Below are 15,513 nucleotides of genomic sequence, written 5' to 3'. Positions count from 1 at the left end.
GCTCCTCGTTGGCTGTTGGCCAGGGGCCACCCTCAGTTCTTTATCGCATGGCCTCGCCAGCATGGCAGGTTGCTTCATCAGAGTGATCAAGCCAAAGTGGCGATCCAGACAGTCTGCTCGGAAGACAGAAGTCACCGTCTCTTGAAGTTGAAGCATAATCATTGACGGACATCCCATCACCTTTGCCATGTTCTGCTGGTTAGAAGCAAGTCACTGGGTTCAGCCACACTCAAAGGGAGGGGGTTGCACAAGGGCCTGAATACCAGGAGGTGAAAATCCCTGAGGGCTGGCTTAGGACTTCCTCCACATAGTAGGCAGAGTTCTAGGCCAAATGCAACACTGGACGTTCTTCAGTGTTGATGGTAAACCGCTGCAAGGCAGGAATGGCCTCTGTGGCGCGTCAGCCAGGTGAGGAAGAGTGAGGACAAGTCATGCGGGGAGGGGTGAGTCCACGGTGGAAGGAGAGCCAGAGAGAGGGAGTCCTGATGGCCTTGGCAGGTGCCAAGGGCAAGACATCCTCTGATGGGGTGAACATGTACGGAGAGGGTCTTCTCAGTGCCCGGGCTGCAGAAGGAGTTTCCTGTTACATTCCGTGTCCTGTTATGCCGAGGGAAAGCGTAGTCCGTTTTACCCAGACCTGATGTGGGCTCCTGCACGGAGGAAGACGTGTGGGGTAAAGAGCGTCTGTAATTGCTGCAGAGCCCAGCAAATCTGAAGTATAATGTTGCTGCTGCCCCTTGGTTGTGGCCGTGATATCAATATCCATCTCTTCCCAAGGACTCATTCCAAGTGTACAGAGAGAAGTCCTTCAACTCTGGGTTTTAGTTGGATCAAATAATGCTTCCCCTACAAAGACCAAGGCATAAATTCAGCTTGTGACTCTAGTTTCACACAATTACAACACTGTATCATGTTATCAGTACTGATCAGATGTAAATTTTGAGAATGAGGTTTTAGTGAAGACTTAAATTTCTTGGAATTAATTTCCCCTGGTGTAATAGTCTCTCCCATTTTGATTTTATTTTTGTCAGGAGTGACCCTGTTTGTGGCCCTGTACGATTATGAAGCACGGACGGAAGATGACCTGAGTTTTCACAAAGGAGAAAAATTTCAAATATTGAACAGCTCGTAAGTTTGGAGAGGGAGGGGGAAGCATGCACGGCTTTCAGACTGGGCAGCAGTTCTTGTGTTAGCAGTCTGCACCTTTTCAGATCTCTGAAATGCTAAGAGAACACTTGCTAATCAGTTCATTAATTCTCAGCCACTTAACTTGAGGAAAGAAGAGTGGATGAACCAGTGCGGTATTTTATGGCGCTGTATGTCCAGGGAGCTTTTTGGAAGATATCATAGAAGCAGAGTCGATGGTTTTGGTTTTGGTTTAAAGGTTGTAAAAGCACCAGCCTCGCCCTCTACAAATCTAGTTTCAGATGATTGGCAGGAGGCTGGCCTGTCCGCATTAGCCTCTCTTTGCCTGGAGATTTTCTTCACATTTCACATGTTGCCCTAGCCTCATGTAAGGCTGGCAACAAGTTCCATTTTCAAAACTGCTAAATATTCCCATTGGTGAAGGCCGTGGAAGCCATTTTCCATAATGAAAATTTGCAAGTGACTGAAATCTTTGTGAGATGGAAGGGGAAGTGGTTTTGCCCACTCGAGAATGCCTACGAGCATGCCTTTTCAATGTGGCCAGTAGAAGCAGCAGTTAAGCAGGCAATGGGGAAATGTCAAGGGTGAGAATCACTCAGTTTTGAAATCCTCCATTTAATACTTCCTTTAGGGAGAGTAAATATGGGTGAGATTTCCCTATAGTTTTTAAATATTATGTCTGTTAGGTTAAGGCAGTGTGCACAGATGGGGGCCCTCCAGAAAAATCCAGGCACCAAAGAAAATGGTGGTGTCCCATGTGTGCAAGTCAGGCCCTCTCCCCAACACCTCAAGTTTCCCTCGTGAGCGCCCCCCAGTGGCTGGGGAAGAATGCCACTTCTTGGCTGAGGGCCCACCAGGAAGTTCTCCAGTGCTGCTACGTCGGGTTACTCTGCCCTCTGCTCTCTGAGCAAACTGGATTTCATGGTGGTGGAAGGGCCCAAAGTCTGGCCCTTCAGCTTTTCCAAGGGCAGGTGAGAGGCAGCCCTGCTCACCCCACCCATCCCAGGAAAGAGGAGCGGTCCTTGGAACAGGGAACTGCCTCAGGCCCTGAAAACTGCCTCCTTGTAAAACCCACCCCTTCCCTAGGGTGCCCCCAGCTCTCAGGACCACCTTTCAAGGGCAAGAATGGAATTCCTCCCGTAATAGGACAGTGACTCTTCCAGACATCAGAAGGCACATGTCCGTAGTTACAGGGTTATTTTTAAATATATTATTGTCATCATGAACAGGAGGGTGGGTGGAATTTTTTTAACTTTTTATTTAAATGCAGATGGTCAAGTGCACAGATCGAAAGTGTGCAGGGTGGTGCTCGCACAGTAAGGCCGCTTAACTTAACAGTTAAAGTGGTATGTTTATGTTACACATATTTTACCACAGTTTTTTTAAAGTGTACCATTTGCGGAATTTACACAAACCAAACATGCCCGTGCAACACGTACCCAGATCAAAAAGAACATTACCTGCCCCCCATGAGCCCTCCTCCTGTAGCCAGAGGAATTTTTTTAAGCATAGTAAAGAGCTGCCGTTTACTGAAGGCTCCTTATGTGCCAGCCATGTGCTAAGCTGCAAAGATTCTCATTTGCTCTCCACAGCAACTGTCTGAGGTGTGTCTCATAGTCATCTTTTGACATAGGAGGAGCCAGAGGCTCAGGGTAGGGAGCTCCCTGGGTGCACAGAGCTAGCAGGTGGCAAAGCCAAGGGTGGGATGCAGGGATGGCATCCCGAGTGAAGTGTCAGGTTCAGTGTTGGAAAGGCCCACATCAGAGGGGACCGAACTGTTGGAGTTACATGAAGGTTTGAAGGGAAATGGGGGAGGGGGGATTTGGCTTTGATATCTTCTGATTTATGATTCCTTATTGTTAATTTGATGCTCAGATGAATGCTTCTTGTCAGAGTCTACTAACTTTGAATTCTGAAATACACCCTCCTTCCCCTCCCAATTTTATGCAGTATTTCCTAAATGCCAAGGTTGGTTAGAACTTTTCAATCAACTTGTAACTTCTAAAAGGTAAGAATTAAGGAATAGCAGGAGGTACCATACATGGCTTTTCTTAGGTTTTCTCCACACTGCACATGGATTTACGTGTTGGGTTGCAGGGCACTTGGAAAGCCGGTCCTTGCCCAAACCAAATTTGTGACTTCTTCCTTTGTTAGTCTGGACAGGATCTAGAGTGGCTTCCAATTGGAGTTTTGGAGAAACATTCGAGGAAGACCCGACCTGCCTCAATCTGTGTTTCATGATTTACATGCATGGCCATTAATGTTTACAGAAGGCTTTTGAACCTCTGACCCTCTTCTCTTAGAAGACAATATTACAAAGGCTTTTTATCCCTTTAATGTTATTCCTTCTTGCCAGTGGAATTTCTCATCCTACGTGCCATTTAAATGCCCTTTTTCAAGGTTATGGCATGGAAATAAGGTTTTCGTAACAAACACAATATCCTGAAGTCAAGGGTAATAACAGGGAAGAGAAAATCATGAAGGAAAAACAAAGCAATCGTACAGAACCAGACGGCATGTGTCTCCTTGCCCCTGCCCGTGCCTCTCCCAGCCCCTGGCTCTCATCCCTTGAAAGAGAGAGGGACAGGGCTGTGTTCTTCCTGGGGCAGCTGCCACACCTCCTAGTGTGGGTCCGCCTGCTCCTTTCCCTGTCAAGAGGCAGGAACTGGAGGCCACAGGGCTGGCTTTTGTGTTTCACAGTGCAGCATAAACCACGTGGTAATGCACGTGTGCCCATGCCCGGAGCCGACGGCACTGCTTCCCACCGTGGGGATGGGAGGTCCTTCGTGGACCTGGTGTAGGGGCTCAGTGTAGGGAATTTGGACAGTATTAAACTTGACCCATTTTGAATATGTGAATTCATCTGTTTTATTCCCTGTTTTCACATTTCATGACTAGCGATGTACCACCTAGAAACAGCAACTCTAAAATGTAGTAGACATTTTACACAGCATGAAGTGGTGCTCCCTGCCTAGGGTAGTGACTCCTTTAAAGTTCTTTTCATTGTGATAAGAAGAAATCTGGTTTAGAGCCCATGTAAACATTTGACAAAATTGTTATGGATATGCCCTATGAGAGTAAGATGGGCAGTGACAAAATTTAGAAAGAATCCAGCACTTATAATAATGCTCCACAGCTCCATAGATCAAGGCTGACTTCTGTTTGCAAATGTCACTTCCTGGCTCCATCAGGGCTCCAGACTCCCAGCCCCTGGGACCACAAGCCATCTCTGAGCAACTCTGGGGATTGGGAAGAGGCTCTTTTACTAAGTGTTTACATTAGAACCACAGGGGAAGCAGTTACGGAAACTTAAACGCTCTTCTAAACCAGAGGCAGGGCTTAAATCATATATTCGAATCAGAGCAAGATAGCAGTTGAAGAAAAACCTCACCAACTCTGAATTAATGAAATAACTGGACTGTAAGAACTGTTTCAAGGAATGCAGCTTTAATAATACTAATTACTCCTAGTAACTCAAGTAAAGAAAGAAAAAGTAGCACAGTAAAGATCCTGTTTTCCTAAATCAAGGTGAATAAATTGTATAGAGTATATTATTTATTTGTAGGTGAATTGGGCTCCTAGTGTATTAAACAAATGATTTATTCATTTGCTTAAAAGGCTTTTTTGATGTCTTGAGTCTGTACCAGCCTGTCTGGACACAACATGTGAGTTTTACTACATAATACATTGTGTCCTTGTCACCCCATAGCTCCTTTGATGGAGAAAGTGACCCTGGATGGCCTCAAAAAAGAGAAAAGGATTTTATCTTTCTCAGTTTCTCATGAGTAACTGAAAACCCTTGTGAGATTAATGGAGTCACTTAAGAGAAAATCATGAATTCCTGATACAGGACTTTCGAACAGTCTGATAGTTGGATTCTAATCTGTGCTCAACTATTTAGGTGGCAAGACCAAAATGAGATAGTTAATGCTGGATTTGAAATGAAAATAACTTGATTAATACCACGTCACCTGAATAAGACTGGGCTGTCACAACCTGCAACAAAGTGCATTGGCTTCCTGCCCCAGACAACATTTCCATGTACCCCAAAATTGATAGGTGACTTTTTTTAAAAAATTTAAATCAATTTGAACTAACTCAGTGAAGGTTATCTTGCAGTAAAAAAAAAATAAGCCTCTGCTGCGAGTACTTAATATTTTCCTCACTGTTCGGGAGATTTCCCAGGGGTGTGGGGGGGGGGGAGGGAGGGAGGGAGGGAGGGAGGGAGAAAAGAAAAGAAAAGAAAAAAGAAAAGAAAGGCTGGAGGTGATCGGTATGGTTATTTTTTATGATGAAATGTCTCCATCTAGTGGAATTTCAGAGCAGTAAAAATGTCACCACATTAAAATGAAGATAATGGCTCGAAAGCAATTTACTTAAATGCATGCAGTGTTTAAAGAAAAAAGCAAACTTCCACATATGTTCTTAGATAATATACTTATAACTGCATGTATTTCTTTTGGAGGATGTAGAAATGAACCCAATACAAACTGTTTAAATGTTAGCATTTTTAATTTCATGATTTGAACCTAAAAGGCAGAGGGTCAAGATAGGGGAGCAACACAGGGTAGATTCCACACAGCTGGATGGATCTAGTTCTTAAGTTGGGGGGTGGGTTCACAGGTGTTCATCTGTACATACGGGCTTTGGTACGTATAAATTATTTCATAATAAAAATCTGGACATAAACTAAATTTAAGGTTATTAATAAAAGACTTTCTGGGGAAAATCATCTCCCTCTTTTGATTGATTTGTTTAAATTTAATAGGGTAACAAAAGAAAGACTGAAAAACCAACTGAAACATAAGTGTTTTAAAGCCTTTGCCAGCACCCTGTCTCCTTGTGAGCTATTCTGTGCTACTCGTGCCACCTGACGCTTTCCCGCAACTGCACCTGTAGCACATGTGGGCTCGTCCGCATTTGTCTATCGCTGTGTTAAATCCTATATGGAGTCATTGCTCATCGTCACCTCGCTCAGAGTCAGTCTTTAGAGGATGGGTCATTGGAGTAAGGCTTGCATTTAATATGGAGGCTGGTTATCCTCTACCTAATTGCATCAGTCTGGGGAGGATCTTGAGCAGGGCCAAAAGCCAACATTTGTCTTCCCTGTCTGAGGGCTTTGACACACAGCCCAGCAAAAAAGTGATTTAAAAAAAAAAACACAACAACAAAACAGCTTGGGATTTCTCTTGTTGCCTTCAAGGACCAAAAAAGGAAGGAGAGAAGGTGCTGGGCTTCTGGTGATCAGAAGTCTAGGAGGTCTCCATCTACTCAGGGGCAGTGCACCCTCCCTTCCCCCTTGCGCTCCTGACCGCAGGCCAGTGGAGGGCTCTGCAGCACTGTCGGCGTCAGAGCTACAGCCCCACATACATGCTAACCGTTGCTGATGGGAAGAGGCACGCACTCCTCCCCTGCTCTCTGTCACATGCAGCTATGCGAGTCTGAGCAAATGAACTCTAACCGTTTAATGTATTCATCTGTTGCAAGCTGAGAGTGGTATTCTCACCCCCCTTTCACATCCTTCTGCCTGCAGCACTGAGAGCCCCACAGATGACCCCATGCTGTTGCTGGAACGCTGGGCTACACAAAGTGGTGGGACTGAGACTCTCATCCCCTTAGCGAGTTTTCGTTCTCTGCCTGCACTTGCACGCACACAGCTACACCCACCCTTCCTCTCCTACCCTTCAGACTCAGAGCAGTGCTGTCAATACTTGATGAAATAACCTCAGGGAGAAAGTGTCTGAGCAAGGCGTAACCTACTGTACGCTTTATTCTTCTACCCATTTTCTTGAGAGCAAACAAGGCAGGTATTCATCTCTTAACGGGCCTCCCAACAGGCTTCCTTTCTCAGGTGATATGCAACTATAATGTCTGTCTGCTGTCCATCTTTCTGTCTGTCTGTCTCTCTCTCTCTGCCTCCCTCCCTCCCTTTTTTTTCTTTCCTTCTTTCTTTTGAATCATTTAATGTCTGACAAAATAATGCTAAAGCCAGCGGCTTGCATCTCTCCAGAGGTACCAGGATGTTGGTCGCCTCGGGACAGGGGATGAAATAGAGACTGTTAGCCAGATTAGCAGTGCATGCTTTTTTTTTTCCAGCTTTATGGATATATAATTGGAAATATGACATTGTATAAGTTTAAGGTGTACAATGTGATGGATTGAAACGTATATTGTGAAATGTTTACTACAAGAAGATTAGTTAATACATAGGTCACCTCACATAATTACAGTTTTGTTGTTACAATGTTTTTCTTAAATAGGCGGGGGGGGGGGGGGGGTGGGCGGCGGTGGGGGCGGAGTTCCCTTCCCTTCCCTTCCCTTCCTCTCTATGTAAGTTGGAGACACTTAACAAGCAAAACGCCCTCTCCCCCACCAGAGCCCCCTCATGGCCAGGGTCCTACATTCTGAATTCATAAATAAGGCAAGAGATGAGAGACAAAGCTGGCTTCCTCTCTGCGCTGACACAGATTGTAACCATTTGACCCTCACAGAAGGCTGTGTCGGAGTTTGGAGAAATCTAGTAGTAGAATGACTAGGAGATAGTCCTATGCTCTTACAACACAGAGTCTGTGACTGCAAAACATTGAAATGGTCGACATACTCACTTACGTTTCTCTTTTTTCCCTGCAGGGAAGGAGATTGGTGGGAAGCACGCTCCTTGACAACTGGAGAGACTGGTTACATTCCCAGCAATTATGTGGCTCCAGTTGACTCCATCCAGGCAGAAGAGTATGTTTTGTTGTTTTCAGTTAACTACTTGCTTTTAAAGTTAGTTGCCCTGAATCAGTGCCATTAACATTGTGTAAGTGGGAGAAGTAGTTCACTAGAGCGATTAAGGGGTGAGAGGATGTGGCAGTGCTTGTCTCCCAGGCTCTATGCCATGGTTTTTGCCACATCTGGATAATACTTGTACCCTTATTAACTTAATGGTTTTCTTAAAGCCTGCTCACTTTTAAACAAACATTTATTTTGAGAAGAAACTTTATATTAGTACCTTAAATGAAAACCCAATATTACTTGCCATAGATAGAAATAACCATAAGAAAGTGATGAAATTCTAGCTAGAGCATGTATTATTGCCAACCCAAGGATTTAAGCCTGCAGTCTGCTGAAGAAAAGAGGAGAGGGGTGGGAAGAAGGGGGGGATGGAGAGAGAGAGAAAGGGGAGGGTGTAAGTAATTGTTAAAGATCAATTTGAGCTTTTTCTCCTCGATGTAATCAGAAATGTTAGAGGGGTGCTGAAAAGACATACTGTCCACACCGCAGGTAGGAGTAACTCACATGCAGTGTATCCTACCACTCGGGAAATCCTGTGGTGATGCATGTCAAATGGTCCTTTCCTTTGATGTGAGGTCTCGGGTGGTTTCTTTCATAGTAGATCGTGACTAACAGCCCAAGGATTTCACTGATGGCAATTTCGGCAGGTGGTCGATAGGCTGAGGGAATTCTAGAGGGGACAGCCATGGTTCCTCCTCCTGACCTGTGGGGATTCACAGGCACTTCCAAAGTGGAGAACTGTCAGAATGGCTCCTGTAGCGGCCCTAACCTCTGAACCGAGGGGAAAAGAGGTGGGACAGGATCTCCCAAACATGAGACCCAGGCCTTCCCCCTGACACCTTGGGGACCTGCCTCTCCTGCTCGGTGGGGCAGGCCTGACTTACCAGAAAGGTAGCTGAGAAAAGTCAGCCACGCAGCCCAAGCTTTGGCTCTGATATTTAATATGCCCTGGTTTGTTTAAGCACTGCAGGGAGGATTAGACTCCACACCCCAGCCAGATCCCCAGTGGGATTGCTCTCTCGTCTTTAATTCCTCTGTATTTCCTCTAAGAAGATCTGTTTTGTTTCCCACTCTCAAATACTCAGTGGTTCTGAGCTCCTTTTTTCCCTCAGTGAGTGTGTTTCATCAGCGGTGAATAAAGGAATCCGTGTGGAATCTTTTTTTTAGGGCAGATTTGCAAACATCTTTGTGTTCTTTCAGAATAAAAGGTACCACCAAAATGCAGCATTACTTTGACTTAACTGGGATCCTACCCACAGTATATTTAAGTTACATTTATAATGGTCAGGTTTTTTAAGTACTTTGTTTTTAAAGAATAAAATAGCATTTTAAAAATAATACCTTTGGTTTTACATAGGCAATTAATTACCATTATCTTAAAATACGATTCTTTTAGTACACGCCACTGTTCCAGTGGTTCTCTTTTCATCACTCTTCCTATTTACACTGCATTTTAATTGGGTTATTGATACAAACCCAGAAAGTCATTTCTCACAAATAATTGGTGTAATTCCCTTTATACCACCTAGCACTAGGTTAGGATTGTTGCAATCTTGTGCCTTTAAAAGTCACTGAGGAGCTGGCATGCAGCGTGTCTTTTCTTATCTTCAGGGAAGCTCTTTCATTCACAAAAGAATTTGATAGTGAACATATAATAGCTATGCACAAGTATAATGAATTGAAATTTCGTTTTAGAAACTGGATCCTTTCACAGTCAAATATTCTAAAAATTGTTCCTGTGCACAGATTCCGATGGAATGCCAACAAGTTCTCCCTAGGGCTCTTGGAGCACCTGCTGCTCACTCAGCACCTGGTGCAGAAACGTTACCCAAGTGCCAGGCAGTGCTTAGGGCTGGAGGGTGCAGGGGGAGGTGAAGATGAATAAGGAAGGTCGGCAGGTGTTGTGATGTGATACCTCCTAAAGTGGCACGGGAGTGTCATTACAGGGAGAGTATGAACACGTTTGTGACACTGAGTGTTTTTAAGTGTTTACGCTGGTTGACCGTACGCAGTAACCTGGCCCTGCAGCTGTGCTAGAGCTCACGTGCGGCAGGTCACAGCCCCGCCATGCAGCAGATGCCTTTTATCCATCCAAGTCCTCACCCCTGCTGGACAGGAAGAAAAGAGAAACAGGCATCCAGGGACAGCAGTCATCTCAAATTAGGGGTAGCCTTGACCATTTTCCTTCAGAGTTGCTGTAGGTAGGAAGTTACTGAAAATACCGTGTCTTTGTTCTTTGTCCATTCTGACTGACATTTTTTCAATGCTTGATTAATGATCTTTATAGACACTATGACTGTGTTTTGTTATTTCCCAAGGGTTGTAATTATGCTCAGAAATCCAGGGTCTTGTAGAGGTGCGTGGGAAGGGTCTCCTGCAGTTGCCATTTCAAAACAGGGTCTTGGGTTTCTCTTTTTGTGCATGTGGGTGGCACTTTTAACACAAACCCACCAGTCCCTGTCATCTCTGGAGGGAAGAAAAATAACCTGCGGTTCAAATCTGATCGTTTTTCAGGAGTGAAGGAGATGGATTAGGGATGGAATCAGGAATAGATTGAAAGGGAATTAGATGAGGCTAGGGAAAACGACACAGGGTGAGGCTAAGGATGGAGTCGGACGTGAGGAGGATTCACGGGCAGAGGAGCTGATGCTGTTGCATTTTTGCAAATGAACGTCAAAAACATTTCCTTCCCTTGATCTCATTTCAAGGTGGTACTTTGGAAAACTTGGCCGAAAAGATGCTGAGCGACAGCTTTTGTCCTTTGGAAACCCAAGAGGTACCTTTCTTATCCGTGAGAGTGAAACCACCAAAGGTAAGATAACGAGTTGAAGAACGTGGCTTGTCATTCAAATCTGTGGATTAGTCAGAGGGGATGAAAGGCTTATCTCTAACGTACAAGGGTGTTTAAATGGCACATATCCTCCCTGTCTGGTGAGCAGAGTCCTATATTCAGTTTCCCCTCCAGGCTCTAGAACTGCAGACAGTTCCAAAAGGACTACAGAGGCTCAAAACCAAGACCTTCCCCCTGGAAACAGGGGCTGGGACCGCTTCTCTCCTCCACGCATGCAAGATCATAGAATCTTCAGAAGTCCTTTAGAAGTAGGATTTTCTGAAACTCTTAGTTCCTCAGGCACCAATCACACAGGTTGTTTTTTGCATTTCTTTTGTTTTTTCCACAACTAAGGACTTCTTTTCCTCCATCTGCTGGCCTTCTCATTATGTAACAACTCATTAGAACCCAATAGACGAGCTGGGCCAAAGAAAAAGCAGTGGCCTTCTAGCTTGATATACCAGACACTAGTTATCTGCTACTGTGAAAAGTGTTCTGAAGCAAGAATTGGAAGCTCAGTTCTAGAGAAACAGTCCTTAGATTTCTTCAGTACACGCCACCCCTGCCTCTGTGATGCCCTGTGGGTAACGGAGACTAGGGCAGCGATCTCAGCCGTGAACATCTGTGCTTCCCTTCATCTTGCCCGGGGGGAGTTGGGTCTATGCCATGTTCACCAGCACAAGTGTACTGAATAGAGTATCACAGGGAAGAATCCAGAGAGCTTTCATTCTCAAGGGTAGAATCATTTTATTGCTAATATCTTCTGACATTTGCAGGAAAAGGGTGTTTTCTTCCTGTGTTACTGAGTGGAAGTATGTGTGTGTGTGTGTGTGTCTGTCTCCTCTTGATAATTATAAATCAGAATACTCAAGTAAATGAGACCCAAAAAACAAATTGGTACTCAAAATGATTGGAGCTGCTAATGCCTTGCACATTTCCCAGGTGCCTATTCACTTTCTATTCGTGACTGGGATGATATGAAAGGAGACCATGTCAAACATTATAAAATTCGCAAACTTGACAACGGTGGATACTATATTACCACCCGGGCCCAGTTTGAAACACTTCAGCAGCTTGTACAACATTACTCAGGTAACCTGAATTCTAACTGACTGCTAACCATTTGGATGCTGGAGGGTAGGGGTGGGCCCAGAGCGGGAAAGGGGAAAGAGGTACAACGAATATATACAAAGGCACTAGGAAAATACTTTTCTTTGCTAGCCCTTCAAGGTGAGGCTTGGCCAAATAGGTTCTATCACTGTTTTTTCCTCCATAGTTATTATTAGTTCCAAATGTTTGTCAAAAGATTATACCATTCAAGTTCCCCAAGTAGAAAGCAACAGGTTAAATTTTAAAAGCTGTTTGTTTTTTTGTCTTCATCTTGAAATCCTTGGAAGTTATCTCTTCCTGTTCCCCTGCAGAATATAATTCAGGAGCTATGAAAGGAAGAGGGTGTGGTCTCCAGGGGAGCACTTCCACGGGGCCTCCTAGAGGGTGTGCTGTGTTTCTACCATTACTTTACACTCAGCGCTGTAGCGGGAATGGCCGCACATGCATTTCATTGTCATGACTAGATGACTTTCGCAATCTATTTATCATGTTCTACTTCCCCACCAATACTTCCATTTCCTAACTAGACTTAGACATATATGATCCACAGCTCCTAAATCTGTTACAGCTGTTGTATTAAATTAAACTTTTAAACAGTAGATCAGCCTCTGTCCTAACACCCAGACATCACCACTAGTCTGTTGTTCCTAGAAACATACAATTATTAGGTATTTAGGTGTGTGATTTGTACATTTTATTAAAGAAGGTGGTTTTATGTGCAGTTGTTAGGATGATTGCTTTCTTTCCTAGATTAGCAAGTCAGTCCCACTATATCAATATGTACACACCAATAGATAGGGATATGCATGTACAGATAGAGATCTATGGCCCGTTAAACCCAATAGTTTTTTGTGTGATCCATATATACATTTTATATTATTCTTCAGGACAATGACGAGACTCCAAAATAGTACATGGCTTGACTTCAACTATTGCTCTATGCTCATTCATTTAACAATATGTGTGTATAATTTTTTAGCACCAAAAAAAAGCATTTTTTTGAAAATGGCAATAAATGTCTATCTGTTGATCCTGGGCAGTAATGAACAAATGAAAACATTAATAACACTTGAAGTACTTGTTGATTAGGGCAGGGGGTATCTTTTGTCTATGTGGATTCTAATGAAATACTTGGGAGAAATGGAGCAGAATATCTCCCTGCGCTTAAGTGGTATACTCAGAATGCCTGCATGTTGTAAGGATTTTTCAAATGCCTAAATATATTTCATTACAGCCAAACATCAGCTGGATCCCCAGGGTTTGGATCATTTGAAAATATTGTGTTGGAAAGGGCACCTTAATAACATCATAAAGCTGGAAGGAGAGAAGGGATATGAAAAGCAATAGACATTTTTTAATCTCAAAAAAAATCCATCTTGAGACAGATTTGTTTTTATATTGGTTTTTCCTCTTCCCTCTTTCTCTCCCTCACACAATAAAACGCCTTTGAAATATTGACACATAAATAATTTCCTGCCTTAATGTCTCCGAACCTGATTCTATCAAAAAAGAAAGGAATAAAAAGGCACTTGCAGCTGGTTCCTGGAGAAAAGGCCGCAACACTACATTTTATTTCCCTGGATTTGAGGGGTCTCTGGTGGGGTATGGCTGGTGAGGCTCTGTCCGCCTCAAGCCAGGCACTCTGCAGCTTTTGTTACTGCCCTGATTCCTTATCCATTGTCACCTTTCTCACCTGACTGATGTTTAACTGGGCATTTAGACAATTTTCCCTTACCACTGCTAGGTTCTAAAAGGCTTTTTCTTTAAAGAGAGAGAGACAAAAAGGAAAAAAAATCTTCCAAATAACCTATTAGTGATAACGACTTTTTTCCTTCCTCTTTTTCATAGGAAATAGAGTTCTCTCGCATCCTTGAGTTTCTGCAAATTTTAGTTTCCATTCTTTCTCGTTTCAAACCAGACTCCTAAATTATACATCGGAGACTGTTATAAAGATTTTTTTAAGGGAAAATAATCAAAAAAGCAAGCGTTTCTGACTGGTAGAATAGAGTCAGTTCAAACTGCCAAGGAAATCACTAGAGAAATATGACCTCTTTTTTCCCTTGCCAGGTATAATTTTCAGCCTTACTAGTTTATAACAGTCTAATGTTCTGTACAAGAATCCTGTACTGAAGTTACAATTTTAAGTATATTCATAGCAAAGAGAATCCCCAAACCCTAGATATTAGACAGGGGCAAAAGACAGTTGTGCTGACATTCTGTGGTCCAGATGTGCCTTTTGAAATCAGCGGAGGTATTTGCAGAGTTCCGGAAGCCATGTTATTAGCACGTTGGGCTGAAAACATTTTTCTTATTCAGTGAGCACAGAAACCAAAGCGGTCTGTATCTGGATATACATATAGACTCTATTAGACCTGGGGGTATGCAGTCATCCAAATATAAAACGTCCTCTATTCTACCTCCAACAAACATGTTTCAGCGTGTGGTGTCTAATCTTCCAAGACATGTATAGTTCTCTGCTGACATAGCACTGTTTTGAGTAACGCTGTGTGCTGGCTGGGTTTGTGCACCTGTAAGTGTTGTTTCACGTGTTTGCTTTTCTTTTCCCCTCCTGCTGCTGTCCCTGCCCCACCAGAGAGAGCCGCAGGCCTCTGCTGCCGCCTAGTAGTTCCCTGTCACAAAGGGATGCCAAGGCTTACCGATCTATCTGTCAAAACCAAAGATGTCTGGGAAATCCCTCGAGAATCCCTGCAGTTGATCAAGAGACTGGGAAATGGGCAGTTTGGGGAAGTATGGATGGGTATGCTGAGACTCCATTACTCTATTACTAGCTTTCTTGTTTGGGAAGTCCCAAACATCAAAGATGGAAGGTGAAAATAAAGACTTTTTGGCCAAGAGGAACATGTGAATTACTAATAATTTTGATTTTGATTTCAGAATTCTGGTCAAGATTGGAAAATGGCTCAAATGATACTACTATATGAGCCTCAATTCATAAACCAGTAAATGCTACAAGGAATATTCTAGCCTGCACCAAATGCCTTCATTTCCAACTGCAAATGTTTGTGAAATGAACTCGGTGTCACCCTGAAGGGCACGTCACCTCCCATCTTTCCTAGTGCATGCATGATTATGGATTATAAGGACTGTGTTTTCTTTATTAATTCCCTTTCCTGTAGAGAAAGCTGATGGTTTGTGTTTTAACTTAACTGTGATTGCATCGAGTTGTACCCCACAAACTTCTGGATTGGCTAAAGATGCTTGGGAAGTTGCACGTGATTCCTTGTTTCTGGAGAAGAAGCTGGGTCAGGGGTGTTTCGCTGAAGTGTGGCTTGGTAAGGCAGAGGGCACATTTTGTTTTGGCTGCATCTCAAAGCCAGTTAAAAGAACAGTTTTAAACAAAAACATATACAGCCGTTGGGACCAAGTCGCTTAACCTGGATAGCTAGACGGGCACAGGCCATCCAGATTATACCCTTCTATCCTACTTCATGTGGTTAATTAAGGTACACACAGAACAGGAAACCAGTACAATAAGACTCTGGTGTTTCCTTTTCCTCAGATGTGGGAAGGTAAGATTCTATAGCTGGGCTAATACAGGGGAAGACCATGGACTTTTTTTGCTCAATAGCCTGGATTTGAAGCTTTTCTAGCTGATTAACCATGGGCAAGGGGCTTATTTAATCTCCTTG

The 15,513-nt window shown here is 43.6% G+C and overlaps 1 protein-coding gene across 2 annotated transcripts in view; it reads left to right on the top strand.

Annotated features, from left to right (window-relative positions):
- FYN (FYN proto-oncogene, Src family tyrosine kinase) overlaps positions 1–15,513 on the top strand; it is a 210,169-nt gene that overhangs the window by 159,104 nt on the left and 35,552 nt on the right. For both annotated transcript variants that reach the window (XM_060283318.2, XM_030882814.3), the window contains 5 exons: positions 1,032–1,128; positions 7,777–7,875; positions 10,632–10,735; positions 11,696–11,845; positions 14,457–14,621. In XM_060283318.2, coding sequence (XP_060139301.1) covers positions 1,032–1,128; positions 7,777–7,875; positions 10,632–10,735; positions 11,696–11,845; positions 14,457–14,621 — 615 coding nt within the window. The remainder of the gene's footprint in view (positions 1–1,031; positions 1,129–7,776; positions 7,876–10,631; positions 10,736–11,695; positions 11,846–14,456; positions 14,622–15,513) is intronic.

This window comes from Globicephala melas, chromosome 14 (assembly GCF_963455315.2).
Source record: "Globicephala melas chromosome 14, mGloMel1.2, whole genome shotgun sequence".
NCBI lineage: Eukaryota > Metazoa > Chordata > Mammalia > Artiodactyla > Delphinidae > Globicephala > Globicephala melas.
This window is presented reverse-complemented; position numbering and strand designations above follow the sequence as displayed.